Raw genomic sequence first — 17441 nt, 5'->3', positions numbered from 1 at the left:
ATTTAAAAGTTATATTAACATTTTTCTTTGCAGTCATAATCATATAGAGTATACATTATTTTTTAAAATATGGAATAAATATGATATTTATATAAAAATATTAATTTTTTAATTATAAAACCCAATCTTTTTTAGAGTATATTTGTATAACCCATGACCGTGTAGTATTATTATATATTATATAGGAATGTAAAACGTTAGGGGCTTTGGTTGAACATATGCCGTACAGAGAGACGGGGATTGGAATTTTCTTGGTTACCAAACAAGGCATACAATGAAAACATTGAATTTTGGGGCATGTGCCATGTGGGTGGAATAGTCCCCGTCACTGTCAGAAGGAGTCTGGTTTCTCGATTTCTTGGAGTGTCTGAGAATTGACTGTCAAAGAGTTGAGACACTAATCATGGGAATTTTATCTCTGCGTATTTGGATGATGGCAATTTGACATAATTGTCAACAGTTATGGTTTGGGGATATTTCGGGTAGGGTGCTGCGTGCTGGAGTTTTACATGTAAATAATATTCATTTTCTTAATTATTAAGTAAAAAATAAATTAAAAAAAAATTATCGGTCAAACATCGGTTCAATAAGCATTTCCCTTTTAACATCCGAAACTCATCGTTCCCTGCCCATTTTTAATACTTCTGTACAACCTAACGGTCGGTAGAGAATTACAGTAACAGAATAGATCATGTCAATCTAAAAAGTCTCGGCTGTTTATATATGAAATAAGATGATTTAAAATTAAAGTTAAAAAATTAAATAAAATATTATTAAAATATTTTTTTATATATTTTTTTTTAGATTTAAAAATTTTAAATTATTTATTTTATGTTATGTAAAGATTTGAAGAAATTATAATAATGAGGTGAGATAAGGTGAAATATTTTTTAAAAACAAACAAGACCTTAAAAATAATAATTAACTTGTATTATATATGTCGCAAATCAAAATTATAATATCTTATTATGAATGAATAGAATTCGTTCTATCTTAAAAATATATATATATATTTTTATACATAGAGGATAATTATGCATTATAATTTATTTCTATAAATAAAATAATTTATATAGGTTTAATGCATATAAATTTGGCATCATTTTTTTTTAAATATTTGGATAAATTTATAACTACATGAAAAACTCACTTGTTAATTATGGACTCCTCATTTTTATAGAGGAAGTATACATTACTTGTATATTTTAAGACTATATCTAAGATTTCTTTTTTATAATTAACTAATGTAAATTATCATTTTATTAAAAATAATTTTAATTTTAAATAACTGTATTTTCACTTAAAATTGAGTTATAGAATACTTATAAAGCTATTATAAATTTATAATTTTTCATATGGAACTGCAAATGTCTGAGGAACTAATTGGGACAAATAATATCTCATATCCTCATTAGAAAGATAAATTAATAAAAACTATGTGTTGGTAGAATAAAATACGGCCTCGTTTGCATTCAAAACTCATCTCAACTCATCGCATCTCATTATTACAACTTTTTAAAATTATCACACAAAATAAAATAAACAATTCAACTTTTTTTAAATTTCAAAATAACTTTTCCAAATTTCCACATAAAATATAATAAATAATTCAACTTTTATTCTACTATCTACAAACCATCTCAACACATCTCAATTAATTGTTGAATCCAAATCACTCTTAAATAATTAAGTATTGACAAGTATGGGAATGACAATTTACCATTTCTCAAACCAAAACAACTCTAAACTTTTAGAAGAAAAATGAATATTTATCTATGAATATTTCTTACATTAATTTCAATTAGGAAGGAAAAAAAAAACAAAAAAAAAGTAGTTCAAACTAACCAAGAACAAAACTTCCATATATATTTTTTATTTTATCGATGAAATATTTAATATCTCACTTGAGACGAACATGCATGCATGCTAGATCAAAATATAACATTTAGGAAACTATTATCCTTGAGTACTTTGACTATATTTTCTCCTTGTACATGCTATGAAACATGAATGTTTATTTTTGTTGATATAAATAGCCGGGGTGACATATATAATGCAATTAGGAGGTTAGAGAAGTGTTATTTTCGCAGCATTCATTCATCGCCCACCGTTTTAGAAACGAAGTTTGGCCACCCAACTTATATGACATTTAAATACTAGGTTCGTACTATTTCAAACTCATATATAGCCTATAGGGTATATGCAATGGGGTCATAATAAATACAATACATTGATCACAAAAAATAATAATAATAATAATAATAATAATTAATAAAAGATGAGCCTTTTTTCCATAAAACATGATAAATGCTTTAATTAAAAAAAATTATATAAAAAAAATTTAAAACAGACGTATCTTAATATAATTCGTAAAATGTATATATTTAATTTTATTAATAAATTTATTGAACATAACACTTCACCTAAAACATATTAATAATACCAAAAGATTCAAAGAATAAGAGTATTAGCAATGGACTAGTCAAATGTCAATGCAAGTCTAAACTTTAGTTAGATGTGAGAAAAAGCCTCCACATTGGACTAGCCAATGGTCAAAAGCTTAAGACTTGAGGAATAGTAAATCTTAAGTCCTCTCCAAATATGGTTACCTACTATTCACAATGGAAAGTAATATTTAATTATTTCATCACTTCCCTCTCTTTTTGAATGGTAAAACATGCATGGCATGCACATTATTTCTACTAATTGATAGAGTAGACATATTATTTCTGAAGATCTAAGAAATATATAAATTGTATTTGTAAAAAAATAAAAATAAAAAATATAAAAAATATAATATAATATTATTATTTTAACTTTATAATGACTAGTTTAATATGGACTTACCTAATCAAAAGTTAATATTATAGCTAAAAATTAAGATTATAGCTAAATTTTAGACTTGGTCATTGCCAATGCTCAAAGCGGTTGTCTTCTATAACAAGTACAACTGACATGATAGACAAAGAAGAGAATTTGCCTAAGCATGGCCTGTTTGCCTTTCCCAGGATCCCCGGATATATAGGCTTAACATCATGCAGTACTATCCGGATTATGATTTATACAAAAGCTAATAAAAATAAAACAAGGCCACGAAAAAAACACAAAAAAGAGAGATTTCTACGATCTTTCGTTTTTCCTTTCATGCTAATGTACTCTTTTAATTCAAGAAGTGGGAAATATCGCAAGGAGGTTGATTTTCTAATTGAAAATAATTACCAATGCATGCAAGAAAAAAGAATCGATCCATTCCATAATCACGGACTAAAAAATGACCTTTCATAAGTGGTACTCCAGCTAGCTCTTCCATTATTTTCCTTAATTTTTTTTTTCCCCTAAAATCCATTGCAGACTTCAACAGGCATGCAGATCAACAGATCACTACTGACCCAGATCTATAAATACGTGATTTTGAAGCATATATAATTCAGATAGCAGAAGTGGTGTTTCAGTAATTTCGATAAACAAATTAAGTATAATAATAATAATCATCATCATTTGGTTGGAGCACAACCACCTCGTAACTTAAGGATTCAATCAAGTGTACATACATATATAGCCAAGTTACATGAATGAGGAAACACCGCAGTAATGAGACATTCATGAATGCCTCGTGCATGCGTGAGATTCATCCTTCAATTCTAGGAGGACAAGGAAGGTTAATTTTTAAAACGATTTACTTTATTTCCCAATAGTTGGGTGTGTATATATATATATATAATAAATTATTATTCTAATTTCATACGAAAAATTTGTATGAAATAAATATATATTTTACATTCTCCTATCAACGTGGTTTTTTTTTTTTTTAAAGAAACTGAATTAATTCTTAAACAGTAAATATTAATAGTCTAAGGTGGATGGATTCAAAATTAGAATTTAGTAATTTCCAAACAACTAAAAAGTAACCTAATAGCCGCTTAACAACAACTACTCAATAGAAAATTATATATACTATACTACCATTTCATTTTCATCTCACTAAGTAAGATATGACATATTTATCATTATTAAATGATCATTTATTACATATTTCTTTATTATTTAATGATGATAAATATATTATATACTACTTTGTATGATTAAAATAAGATAAGAATATAGTGTATATCATTACTCGATACTATTACTTTTAAATACAGATATAGACATATAGAACTTATTAATTCCAGTCATATCCAAAACGTAAACTCGAGATTAGGAAGCGCGTGGGAGTTGGAAATAAGGCATCTTAACGAAATGATGGTTCCCATTAAAGTAAACAAGCGAAAAGTGAAATTATAAGATGCTTTAGAGCTAAGATATTTTAATAAATAAAGTCCTTAACATATAATAGATATATATATATATATATATATATATATGAGTAGTAGTTGTGGTGGCATGGGGGGAACATTTGTTAGGTGACTCTTATTGTTCCTAATGATTGTTTAGCACTAGCAGTGCTTTGTCACCATATTTAACGCCTACCACCTACAACATCTGGTCCAGGAATCCGATGGCCTGGAAATGAGATTGAGATGCCACCCAAGGCCAAAACCCCCAAAATTTCTTCTCACGGCGCGCGGCACGCTAGCTGCACGGGTGGGTTTCTAACGTTAAATCAACCTACAGTAAAAAATAAAAATAAAAACGTTAAATCAACCCGTGTGCCAGTGCAACCACCTTGTTAATTGTTGCCAATAAACATCGTGTCATTGTTTGATGAACCCTTTGAATTTCAAGTCATCTTGGGATGGATTTGGTATATATATTAGAGCTGAACACGTTACTTAAACGGGTCCCATATCGTTCGCATTTTCTTGGTCTACAATTATATATGGGTATGGATTTGACAAATTGGGAATGCATTAAGGACATCGACTTTAAGAACCGACCCAAAATCCATTGCCAGCTCAAGTCCACGGCAATCTGCAAGTCCTAATCTTCTTTGTTGTTTTTTTCCCCTTTTTATAACGTCCTAAAAAGCAATGATGGGGGTTAGAAGTCAGTTGGGCTGTAACCTTTTTATTTTATTTTATTTTTTATTTTTTTCTGCCTTAACGGGGGGAATGCTTTATCTATCTTATGATAAAGCTGGGCATTAGGATGTTTGTACGGTTCAAACAGAGGCACATGGTAGGGCCCATGGGACTCTAACCCCAAAGCTGGCATTGTTTGAGGTCTTCATCGTAATGCATGTAAACTGTAACGTTGTAACGCAGGCCCCACTTGTTCTCGTCGTGCTTCTTGGTCTGAAAAACAGTGAAATTCCTGGTTGTTCTCTCTCTCACTCTCTCTCTCTCTCTCATGGGGGCAATTTCATTGAGCAAAGCTGCTGTAACCTTTTTCAAGGAAAGTGTCATGTCACATTCACGTACCTGTATGGTTGCAGACTATTTAAATACTTGACGTTTACAGTGTGACCGAATCTTAACCCAAAATGCATTGAAGTGGAGCAATTTTAGCTAAGCAATTAAATGCTCGATCGAGAACCCTATGTGTTGAGCTTTAGTGACTTTGAAAAAAAAAAAACAAACCAAAAGTCATTTAAATACTATTAATGCCTACAAATGGCGCAACTCAAAAGAAAAGAAAGATTCATTCCTAAATACTTAAAAAAATTCTCATAATAATAAATATTATAAAATATTTTTTTATTTCCAAATAATGTGGGCAGAAAGTTGTGACAAACAATGTTATGTTATTTCATAATCCATCAATCTCGCGAGCAAAGTTGGACTAATTTGTGTACCAAGTATTGAGTAAAGAGCAAGGTGCTAGCCGTGACCTAGTGACAATGATTTGCTATGGTGAAATCAACAGTATCACGAGTAAGCATGGTATTGAGGTAAAAAAAAAAAAAAATGTTCATAAAATTGATTTTCAATGAAATCTTATCAGTAACGAGACTCAATTCTCCGTTGATTGAGGAACAAATTCAGCCCATATAATTGACTAAAATGATTTGGATTAGTTGGCTTCAAGCTAATCTCTAATAATAATAATAATTATTAATATTACATTACTTCTGATTGGGTTAAGAAGATCGCAAACTTCTCCAATCTATATCCGAGGGCGGTTGGAAGGTCTCTAAAGTTTCGGAACGCTGTAGTTTTACTATAATTGATATGGTGTCGTTTGGATTCGAAGATGAGTTAAGATGAATTAAAATTGGTTGTGAATAATAGTGAAATTTGTAAGTTAAAGTTAATGAATAATAATGAATAATAGTGAGATGAGTTGAGATGGATTGCGAATACAAATCGGACTTTTTCTCCTTTTGCTATTGTAATTATTACCTTACCAACGTCCTCATTTCAAGGCCCAGAAGCTTTCCACGTGACTTGGGCCTAAGAAATAAAGAACGTCATTCGACAATATTTATTGGGTACAAGCCAATGTTTTTCTTTAGAATCTATCAGCCCAGTTTCATTTCATTACCCAACATGAGCATGCATATATCAAAATAATTATTATAATTATTAACGCGAATAATAGTGCTACTTATATTTATATTTTTACTTATAAGTTGATTTATAAGACATATTCTGTTATTATTTTTTAAAAAATTCAAAATTTTTAATATAATTTAATAATTTTTATTATATCAATAACTGACGACACGTGAAGAATTAGATTTTTTATAAATATATTTAACGTTTTCGTTATCAACGCCTGGATTCGTACACCCGTACTCCAACCTTCCCTATTAAAAAAAATGAGTAATGCTATACAAGGTTTTTAACCTTCACTTACTATATTTTTTTAATTTTTTTAATTATTTTTGAGTTTATTTTTTTTAAATTAATTCAATTCTTCTATTCATTATTTATATATTAAATATTTAATAAAAAATAAATAAAAAAATATAGTGTATGAAAATTGTGTGAATAGTAAGAATTTCAAAAAAACATATATTCATCAACCCTGCCATTTTGTAATAGCGGAGTGGTTGAAGCAAATGAAGATGCTTAAACCCAAAGCCAAGCAAGCATAAGTGCCCGTGGTAGATCTGATCAGCAAGACAGCAACATTAACCACTCACTCTGGTTCAATCCTAACCAGGGATTATATATATATATATATTTATGTTTTAAAAGAAAATTTCCTTCCTTGATATTGGCTGGCAGAGTGGCAGGTCACATGTCAACGAACCTTATCTCATGTGATCTTCTGCAAATATTTCTTATACCTGTTTTGTCCCTTTACTCTCTCCCGGAAACACTACCCCCCACGCGCCCTTACAAAACAACATTACTCTTGGAGTTCCCTGATCAGTAATACTTTGCCACGTTGACGAATTCTAGGTCCGATTGGGTTATCAAGTTATCAGCTCCTTCACGCGCTGTACGATTTGTTGTTTGTCCCCACTTTAGTGACCGGAAAAGAAAATTTAAAAATAATTGAATACGCTGACATATGTCTTTCGGACTACCTGCAATAAAATAGAGGACCCCATTTTTGCCCTCCATCTCAGTGACCAATTTAACCGAAACTATGGGGGACCAAAGAAATTAAAATTTCTTGGATTGACCTATATACCCTTCTCACTCCTGAATGAACCCTTAAATTTCCACATTGGTCAGCTACGATATGCAAACACGACATTTTAGATATATATATATTTTTTTTAGATACTTGAAAGTTGATGATGATATACTATTCTTTCGTACTCATTATTTTAGAACCATTTATATGGAAAATTCTATATATTATACTCTATCTAATTTTTATTTTATTACATAAAATATGACAGATTTATTAGGCATTGCTATAAGCCACCATATTGGATTATGCATTGCTATAAAATTTTAGACTTTAACTATAATGATTCTCCAAATTTGTAGATTAACAATAGGTTAGTCAAACATTAAAATATTTAATTATCACTCCTCTTATAAAATATGTAGGTATTTTTTGTAATTAATAAATTTGGTTCGATTTATTATTATTAAATATAAAATAAGATAAAAATAAATTAATTAGTTAATATTAATTATAATATTAATTATTAAGTTAATTATAATATAATAATTATTAATATTTAATATTTAATAAATGTGATAAATATTAATATTATTTTAATTAGAATATAATTATTAATATTAAATTAACAGAATTATAAAATATGATACATATAAATTAAATAAAAAAATTATTAAATTAATAATATTTTATTATTATATAGAGAGTAAATGGTTAATCCAATGTAAATATTAAATTTAAATGAAATAGATAAATATAAAAAAAGTGTGATATTGATTAAATTTTGAAGATAAATTTGATAAAGCGCAAGAAGATGCTATAAGGACGTTCCGGTCATTTCACTTAAGGGCATATTAGTCCTACTGTTTCAACCGTAATGAATTTCTTAAAAAACCGCAACCCCTGCTTAATCGCTCCAAATAAACTTCATCCTCACCGTCCATACCCATCATCCAACGGGATCCAATGTACTTACAAATAATGGAGGGAAGCACAATAAACAGTTGGATCTCCTCTCTCTCTCTCTCTCTCTCTCTCTCGCATATATAAACCTCCGGAGCACTCATTGCCTCCCAAATCTCTAATCGCTTACTCCCCATCTTCTTTCAGTTTTCATTTCTCACTCCGTGATTATCCTGATTTCAGATTTCTCGTCTACCACAGGTAAATTTCTCTTGCCAGGTCTGGATTTTTCGATCGCATTGTTTTCATTCTCCTCATGCTGTACGAATTTCTTATTCTGTTGGTGCCGATTGCTGTTTTATTTGCTTGAAGATATTCTGGTTTCGATTCGCATAAGATTTCTGTGTTGCAAGTTTGGGAACTACTTTAGTTCATTTTTAGAGCTTTTTACTCCAATGTTCAGTATTTATTTTTTAATTCTATTTTTTTCGGTTATCTTCCATTCTTTTTTTTTTAAGCTTTATCTTCAAGTGTTCCGAAATTTCACTGCGTTACTTGTATCTTTTTTATTTAATGCTGCGATTGCTTGAAATACACGGATTTTGATCGTCTATGTTGGAATTTTTTCATTTATCTTATTTATTCTGCTCGTATAGTATTTTTAGAAGGAACACTGTCTTACCACATGGAGAACTTTTACGGATCTACTGATTGCCGATAGTGCTTAACTCTATTCACTTTCAGTTAAATTTATTTTTTTAATGCAGTTTGTAAGATAATCAATTTAATTTTTTTGCTAGAGATTTCTTTGAAATTGCTGAATTCTCATCGTATTTGCTGCGTTGCAAGTTTGATTACTTTACTCTACATTTTACTTGATTTTTCGATTTTATTTTGGCGAATCTTGTTCCATCATTATCTTTTAGCACGTTCAAACTTATGCCATCGCTAGATGCCTAGATCGCTCAAAGATCATTGGATTTAGCGTCTCATTTAATAGTATTCTATGATTTGATTTCTGAACTGATAAATGGCTACTATGTTGATAAATTGTTGGGTTGTGATGAGTATGAATTACATGTTGCATTTGAATTCAGGAAAATTGATGGTCCTTGAGGAGTTTTAATTTATGTATTGAATTAACTGTATTTCTCTGATTGTGATTTCGGTATGTCTGTTGAGTCAAGTAAATCCTTGGATTTGATTTTCGCCTTTGAATTCAGGAAAAATGAGAGAGATCCTTCATGTTCAGGGTGGACAGTGCGGGAACCAGATTGGTTCCAAGTTCTGGGAAGTTGTTTGTGATGAGCATGGGATTGATCCAACAGGAAGGTACGTTGGGACCTCAGATCTGCAGCTGGAGCGTGTCAATGTCTACTATAATGAAGCTTCTTGTGGCCGATTTGTTCCCCGAGCTGTGCTCATGGATTTGGAGCCTGGCACTATGGACAGTGTTCGCACTGGTCCATATGGCCAGATCTTCCGTCCTGATAACTTTGTTTTTGGACAATCTGGTGCTGGAAACAATTGGGCCAAGGGGCACTATACTGAGGGTGCGGAGCTTATTGATGCTGTTCTTGATGTTGTGAGAAAGGAAGCCGAGAACTGTGACTGTCTTCAAGGTACAGCTTCATCTTATCTTATTATTTGTGTCAATGTATCTTTACAAGATTTAGTACGTTGATGCTACAATAATTGTGCTATTCTTGCTCTTAATTTGGATTCCTGGAACAAGTGTCGCAGATTGATGCTTTAATTCTTTTGCTGCAAAAAGCTTCAAAATGCACAGAATGCACTGTAAAGGGGAATTACACAATGTTTAAGTAATTGAGTAGTGCAATAAAGTAGGGAATATGGGATTTAATTTATGCTTCTTTGTTATGGAAAGTTGAATTATTTTAGCAGCTAAGCTGAATTATCTGAATATGATGTATGGTTCTGATCATATGGACTGCAATGTGGTGTTCTTGAATAAACTCTCTTAGAGATTATTTAAGAGCTCCAAATTCTTACTGATAGTGTAGATTCTGTTAGGTTGCTGATGATATTTTTTTGGCAGGTTTTCAAGTGTGCCATTCCTTGGGAGGAGGAACCGGTTCTGGAATGGGTACCTTGCTTATCTCAAAAGTTCGGGAGGAGTACCCTGACAGGATGATGCTTACATTCTCTGTGTTCCCATCACCAAAGGTTTCAGATACAGTAGTTGAGCCATACAATGCTACACTTTCTGTTCATCAGCTTGTTGAGAATGCAGATGAATGTATGGTGCTGGATAATGAGGCTTTATATGATATCTGCTTCCGGACTCTTAAATTGACTACTCCTAGCTGTAAGTAAACGATAAACGCTCTTGCTATGCTGTATTATGTGAATGGTTTGCTTTATCGAGATGGAAAGATTATTTGACTTACTAGGTTGTGAAGGTTCTTATTGGACTTGATTAAGTAGAGAAAGAAACGTCTGAGTTTGGGAGCAATGTGTAGTTCTTATATCATTTATGTTGCGATGCTTTGTGTTTTGGTTATTCCAATGTTGTTTTAGGGACACCACTAGTTGAATATTTTGCTTTTTTGAACACAAGTGTTTTTTGCTTTTTAGGGACCCTCTGTTTCTTCTTTGATCATTGCCATGGTTACTTCAATATTTAATTTTGGTAGTTTAATCAATCCAAGTGCAAAACTGTTTTTTTCTCTGGGTGGATAATTCATGCTCCAACCTTAGCCAAGTAATGCGCTATTACCATGATAATTTTGTATCATTTCGGTCGATTAGATGTTACATCATGAAGATATCTGCACGTTGGAGACAAATGCTAATTTTGATATCGATATCCTAAGTAATGTTTATCCAATCAATTATTGTTTTAAATATATAACTTAGTCGTTGTACTTCCTGGTTGCAGTTGGTGACCTGAACCACTTGATCTCTGCAACCATGAGTGGGGTTACTTGCTGCCTCAGGTTCCCTGGTCAACTAAACTCTGACCTCCGAAAACTTGCTGTAAATCTGATTCCCTTCCCTCGTCTCCACTTTTTCATGGTTGGGTTTGCTCCTTTGACCTCCCGTGGGTCCCAGCAGTATCGTGCCCTAACTGTACCAGAACTGACCCAACAAATGTGGGATGCCAAGAATATGATGTGCGCAGCTGACCCAAGGCATGGGCGCTACCTGACCGCCTCTGCCATGTTTAGGGGCAAGATGAGCACCAAGGAAGTGGATGAGCAAATGATTAATGTTCAGAATAAGAACTCTTCCTACTTTGTGGAGTGGATTCCAAACAATGTGAAATCAAGCGTGTGTGACATTCCACCCAGGGGACTTTCCATGGCATCCACCTTCATTGGCAATTCAACTTCCATCCAAGAAATGTTCAGGAGAGTCAGTGAACAGTTTACTGCCATGTTCAGGAGGAAGGCTTTCTTGCACTGGTATACTGGTGAAGGAATGGATGAAATGGAATTCACTGAAGCTGAGAGCAATATGAATGATCTTGTGTCGGAGTATCAGCAGTACCAGGATGCCACTGCTGATGAGGAAGGGGAGTATGAGGAGGAGGAGGAAGAAGGAATAGAGCAGATGTGAAGTTGAATGGTATGGTAAATATAAGGCCAATTTTCCTTGCCACAGCACTATGGTATATGAAGCGTCGCTATGTTTTACCCCGTTTCTCTGTGAAGATTAATTTTTTTTTTTTTTTTTTTATATGGGGGATGTTGTTACTTAGTTTTGTGTGGAGAAAGATGGGTCAATGAACATCACTTGGAGAGTGTAAAATGTCTAATCTTATCTCTCCAAGTTATATAGTCTGAATGGTGGTATATGAAGCAGAAAAGGTCTGCCCGATCTTTGCCAGCAGTCGCGCTTTACTAATCTGTTTGTTCCATATTTGTTTATTTTCTTCACCGTATCCATTATTGTTTTTGCCATATTAGTTGGTTTTTATGATATCATGTAGCTTTGCGGGTTCTCGTTTATATTCTCTTTTCTGATTTGTCGTGTTCAGAGCTGATTTGTTTTCTTGAAAGTTCGTTTCGGGTTATATACTCTTTTAGAATAAACAGTGACCAATAAACGCATGAACGTGCTCTACTCTCTTTGAGATTGGTTCCTTTTTTCGTTTCCTTCTAGCTAGCCGATTATTTGTTAGCATTGCTCGGAGAAAAGGAATTTAACTTAAACCTTGTCATATAATAAGAAGTAGCTTATTTAAAAAGTAAACGTACCAAACCGTGAATTAATGTTAAATATAAAACATTATTTTATTTATTTTTATAATAAAAAAAATTATATAAATATTAGTATGTGATTTGATACGTCAAACCATTTGTACTTAATATTTAAAAAAGTGTTTTTTTGGCTGCTCTATTTTTTGGTTGCTCAAAACCTTGTTCGACAGTCTAGTATCTTTCGGCAAAATCAACACGAAACACAAGGCATGTGAGACGCGACAAGGACAACCCTGGTCTTGAAATCACATCTTCTCTGGATCTGGTATACTAATATTCTAATACTAGGTTGCAAACTTACTCAGCTCCTTCCTTCTTTCTATATAACCTAAGACTCTTAAATAAGATTGTTAATTAGCTTGTCTTAGGATTCGTATCTCTAAATCAAATATAGTGTTCGTAGTTGTTCCGTTGGAGCTGCCAAGAGCATAGACACTCGATCGATGTAATTTTACTCGAAAATTAACGTCGAAATTGGTTTTTACTTCTTCTTCTTCTTCTTCTTCTTTCTTCTTCTTCATTTTTTTTTTTTAATTTTTTTAAAGTCAACTAATGTACGAGTAAAGGTCCACCCGTTCGCTTATAACTAACCTTTTCCTTAAATTCCGTTGTCGTTTCTAATTCCCAACATTAGAAACAGTCCATTTAGGTTCCGTTTCCATTATCAGATGAGATGATTTTAAATTAAGTTAAAAGTTAAATAAAATCTTATTAGAATATTATTTTTTAAGATTATTATTATTTTGAAATTTGAAAAAATTAGATTATTTATTATATTTTATGTAGAAATTTAAAAAAGTTATAATGATGAAATGAGATGAAACCGTTTCTGTATCTAAATAAGGCTTATTCTCATAGAATATATTAGGCTGTATTTGGATGTTAAGCTAAGTTGAGTTGAGATGATAAAATATTATTAGATTATTATTTTTTAATATTATTATTATTTTAAGATTTAAAAAAGTTAAATTATTTATTATATTTTATATTAAAATTTAAAAAAATTATAATAATCAATTGAGATAAGTTTAAATATACTCTCTGTCGTGACAATTATTATGCCGTGCCCATAACCACCTAGTAACAATGTAAATACGTATACGTATGTGCGCAAAGAAGGCCAAAAAAAAAAGAAGAAGAGAGGAAATAATTAATTTGATCTAAGTTGGAGCCTCTTTTTTTAGTTATTTTTCTTGGTCTATTTTGTAAAAAGAAAAAAACAAAATATTAAGGTTGCTGAAATTTGGGCGAAGCTGACAAAAGAGTGTGATGCACGAACAAACCCTACTAAAATACTGTGGGCTTTGGCCCTTCAAAATGAGGGACCCATTTGTGTCTGCAGAACTTAACCCACCGGCACCCACTTCACAAAAGTCGGCACCTAATATTATATTGTATAAAAAAAGAAAATTATAAATTTCCAAAATTAATGTGATTGGGTCAAACTCTTTTTATTATAAGATAACTCTTAACTCTGATATATTATTAGTAACAAAGAAGTCAATAATTCTCACAAGTAAGATTTGGTTGGTATTTATTTATTTATTTATTTTTCCTTTTAATTTATTTACAAGTCATAAAAACCAGTCGTTAATAAAGTGATCACGAGTACCTAATTTATTGAAATAGGTATACAATGTCTTGAAAAATATACAACAATTCAGAACAGTCAAAAAGACTAGATACAATTCATTTTTGCTTTTGGTTTCAGCAACATTTTTACCTTAAATTTGTTTATTATAATATCTTTTATTTTATTTTATTTTATTTTTATTTTTTAAAAAAATGACGCTAGGGAAAGAAAATGAGCACCTTATATCTTTAGAAGCCACTGAGACAAATGGAAAGGAAGAAGTTAGAGTCAAATATACTGTTGTCCACTACTGAAAAAGATGGATTGGAAAGGGAGGACCTTTTGCCTTTCCACTAAATACAGGGTTAGAGATTACCTTGACTTTGACAGCCAACAAATTCATGAGAGAAAAAAAAAAAAAGTGAGAGAGAAGGAGAAAACCAACCAAAGCAGAAACCTTTTTCTCGGTAATTTAAAACTCTATTTTTTTTTCTTCTATGGATAAACACGTAATATTGGAACTTTTTAAAATAAAAAAATAAAAAATTGATTTTTACTTCTAAATAGAAAGAATTAAATTGCAAATTAATGTAATTTTCAAACTTCTTGTTCTCTTGCTCCCATGCTGAATGGAAAAATGTTATATATGATTAATGAAAAATGATTTATTTTCCACATTTTCACACTTAGATCTGTGATAGACCAACAAAATAATTTAAGTTTAGATTTAGAGATGAGTTAAAATAATTTATAAATAATAATAATATTTATGAGTTAAAACTCATGAATAATAATAAATAGTAATGAGACAACTCATCTACCAATCCAAACTAGATCTTAATTCTCTAAGGCTAGACTAAGTTTTGAGTTTAATTGTTTAGGTTATTTGCACTAAAATGTTGATTGGATGTACACTTTAGGTGACATTTTGCCTCAATAAAAAGCAATTAAAAATAAAAGCTGTCTAGTCATAATGATGATTCCCCATTTCCCATCCCAATTTTTAGGTGCCCGAAGGGGCATGAACAAGACCTCTTTTTTTTTTTTCTTTTCTTTCTTTCTTTCTTGATAACTACGCATATTTCCTGGTTCCTTATTCCTCATTCCCTTGCCTAATTTCTGAGATGAGTGGCAAGGTGGCATTACTTGCCCAACTCAAAGTACAACAAATATATGTGGACATCATGGGTGAGGAGGAGGCATAGGATAAGAACAGAACATATCAATGCCTTTGCCCTTCCCAATTTTAGTTTTAAGATCAAAGCAAGCAAACAATGCAAAGCACCTGATCTCTTTGCCGCCACCCCCACTACCAAACAAGTTTTCAAAAAGACTATATATATTCGCTTTTTTCCTTTGAGAGATGAGGAATGGTATATATTTATAGCCCCATCTTTTGACTGTTTTAAAAGTAGGAAAGGAAATCAAAAGGGTGGCAGAAATAGAATACTATATGTGTTATGTGGCTTGCGCACAGACAAAGAGGAGAGAAATCTTTTGGATTTTTTGTCACTTTTCCAAAGATTCCAATATTAAAAAGCAATTTGATGATATCATTCATTGCTCAAGCTGAGTTTCCTCATCTCTTCAATCTAAATTCTTCCAAAACTAAAGACTCGCCCACACAACTTTCGTCACAGTTACGAAATCAACTACAACAACAGGGCAATATCTCAGCAAGTTGAGCAGGAAAGACTAGGGCAGAAAGATTCACTTCTTGTGTTTTCCTCCTTCACTTTCGTAAAATTTCTCATCTTATCATTATAATTTTTTTAAATTTATATACAAAATAAAATACATAATTTAATCTTTTCAAATTTCAAAATAAAAATAATATTAAGAGAAATATATTTTAACAAAATTTTATTTAATTTTTTAATTTTTATCTCAACTCATCTGTAAAAACAAATGAGACCTTAATTGCTTCCATTTTTAAGCAAAATCTATTCATTTCTTTCCAAGTTCTCTTGCATTTGTGTAATTATGGGTCTTTCATGCTTGCTTAAACCATATGGTTTTTCTAGTAATACATGGACAACAGATAAGACAAACAACACGTACATATATAAGACACCAAAATGTTGCTTTCCCACTTGTTTTTTCTTCCTTTTCGTGTCCTCCTTTGTGCTTTCTTGATAGATATAAATGCAGCTGTAAATAAAAGGACAGAACAAAACACACACACACACATTGTTCACAGCCTTTTCTTTTGGTGCAAGATAGAAAGTAGTTGTCGGCTTTGATGCTGAAAGCATATTCAACGCAGCTATTTAAAAATGATTAGAACTTACATGAATCTCATTTGGACTGTTCTTGGTGGTTCATGCCCTCTTTAAGTTTTAAAAAAATATAAATCACTGAACAACCTTTTAATTACTATAGTAAAAGGCAAGCTTCCATCAAATAAAAAAAATATTTGATGCTAACTATTTTGACACATAAAAAATATTAGGATCTTTATAGATTTCTTAAGACAAATTTTATATGCGAAACTCATGAGATTATTATATTTTCAAATCAAATGGTCTACATTTTTCTCATTATATCCTTTATCAAAACCTGCTTGTGCTTCCACATGCACTGACTAAAATAACAAGGGTAAGAAGTAAAAAAAGGGCGTTTAGACTATAGAATTGAATGTGTGTTGAACAGTCAAGAAGGGCAGGTGACAAAGACTCGTTCATCAGCTACAGACAGTCGAGACTCAAGACTCGAGACTTTAGGATGGGAGAGTAGTCAAAACGGTGCGTGTGGAACGACGCCATGGCTGAGGTCAGCTAAGGTTCCTAAAAGTAAAAGCCCACGGAATTAGCCGGAAAATAAAGTTGGTGTAGTAGGCCCCATTATAAAAAAACACCCTTCTTGACCAACATTATCAATATTATTATTAGGGCTACTACTATACCTCCCAAATCTTATATTTTTCCATGTTTTCACATCATTGCATGTGCAATATCATCTTCTTCTTTCTTTATCCAAAGTATGCAAATTGGTTTCAAAACGTTGACTTCTAGGGTTATCATTATACTGTAGCAGACCCTTTTTTTTTTTTCTGAAATAAATGTTTTTTTGTCGTCCACTGTCCACATTTTCTCTATATATATGTATATGAACAGAGGTAATGTTATGCTAGCACCGAATCTGCAGAAGGTAAAATCAGGTGCTTGAAGTTCCACATCTAATTAACACAGCTTTATTTCCTCTCATTAACAGTATAAGAAAAAATAAAAATAAAAAACAAGCTTGCTCAAGAAAATCACTTGATCCAAGAC

General features: G+C 31.6%; 1 protein-coding gene across 1 annotated transcript; it reads left to right on the top strand.

The window, feature by feature from the left end:
* The first annotated feature begins 8470 nt into the window (after positions 1-8470).
* LOC121265191 (tubulin beta-5 chain) lies at positions 8471-12341 on the top strand. The gene is made up of 4 exons (XM_041168703.1): positions 8471-8631; positions 9594-9992; positions 10430-10699; positions 11273-12341. The coding sequence occupies exons 2-4, from the start codon at positions 9599-9601 to the stop codon at positions 11950-11952; spliced, it is 1344 nt and encodes a 447-aa protein (XP_041024637.1). The 5' UTR covers positions 8471-8631; positions 9594-9598; the 3' UTR covers positions 11953-12341.
* The last annotated feature ends 5100 nt before the right edge of the window (positions 12342-17441 follow it).

Source organism: Juglans microcarpa x Juglans regia, chromosome 5D (genome assembly GCF_004785595.1).
Source record: "Juglans microcarpa x Juglans regia isolate MS1-56 chromosome 5D, Jm3101_v1.0, whole genome shotgun sequence".
Taxonomy (NCBI): Eukaryota; Viridiplantae; Streptophyta; class Magnoliopsida; order Fagales; family Juglandaceae; genus Juglans; species Juglans microcarpa x Juglans regia.
This window is presented reverse-complemented; position numbering and strand designations above follow the sequence as displayed.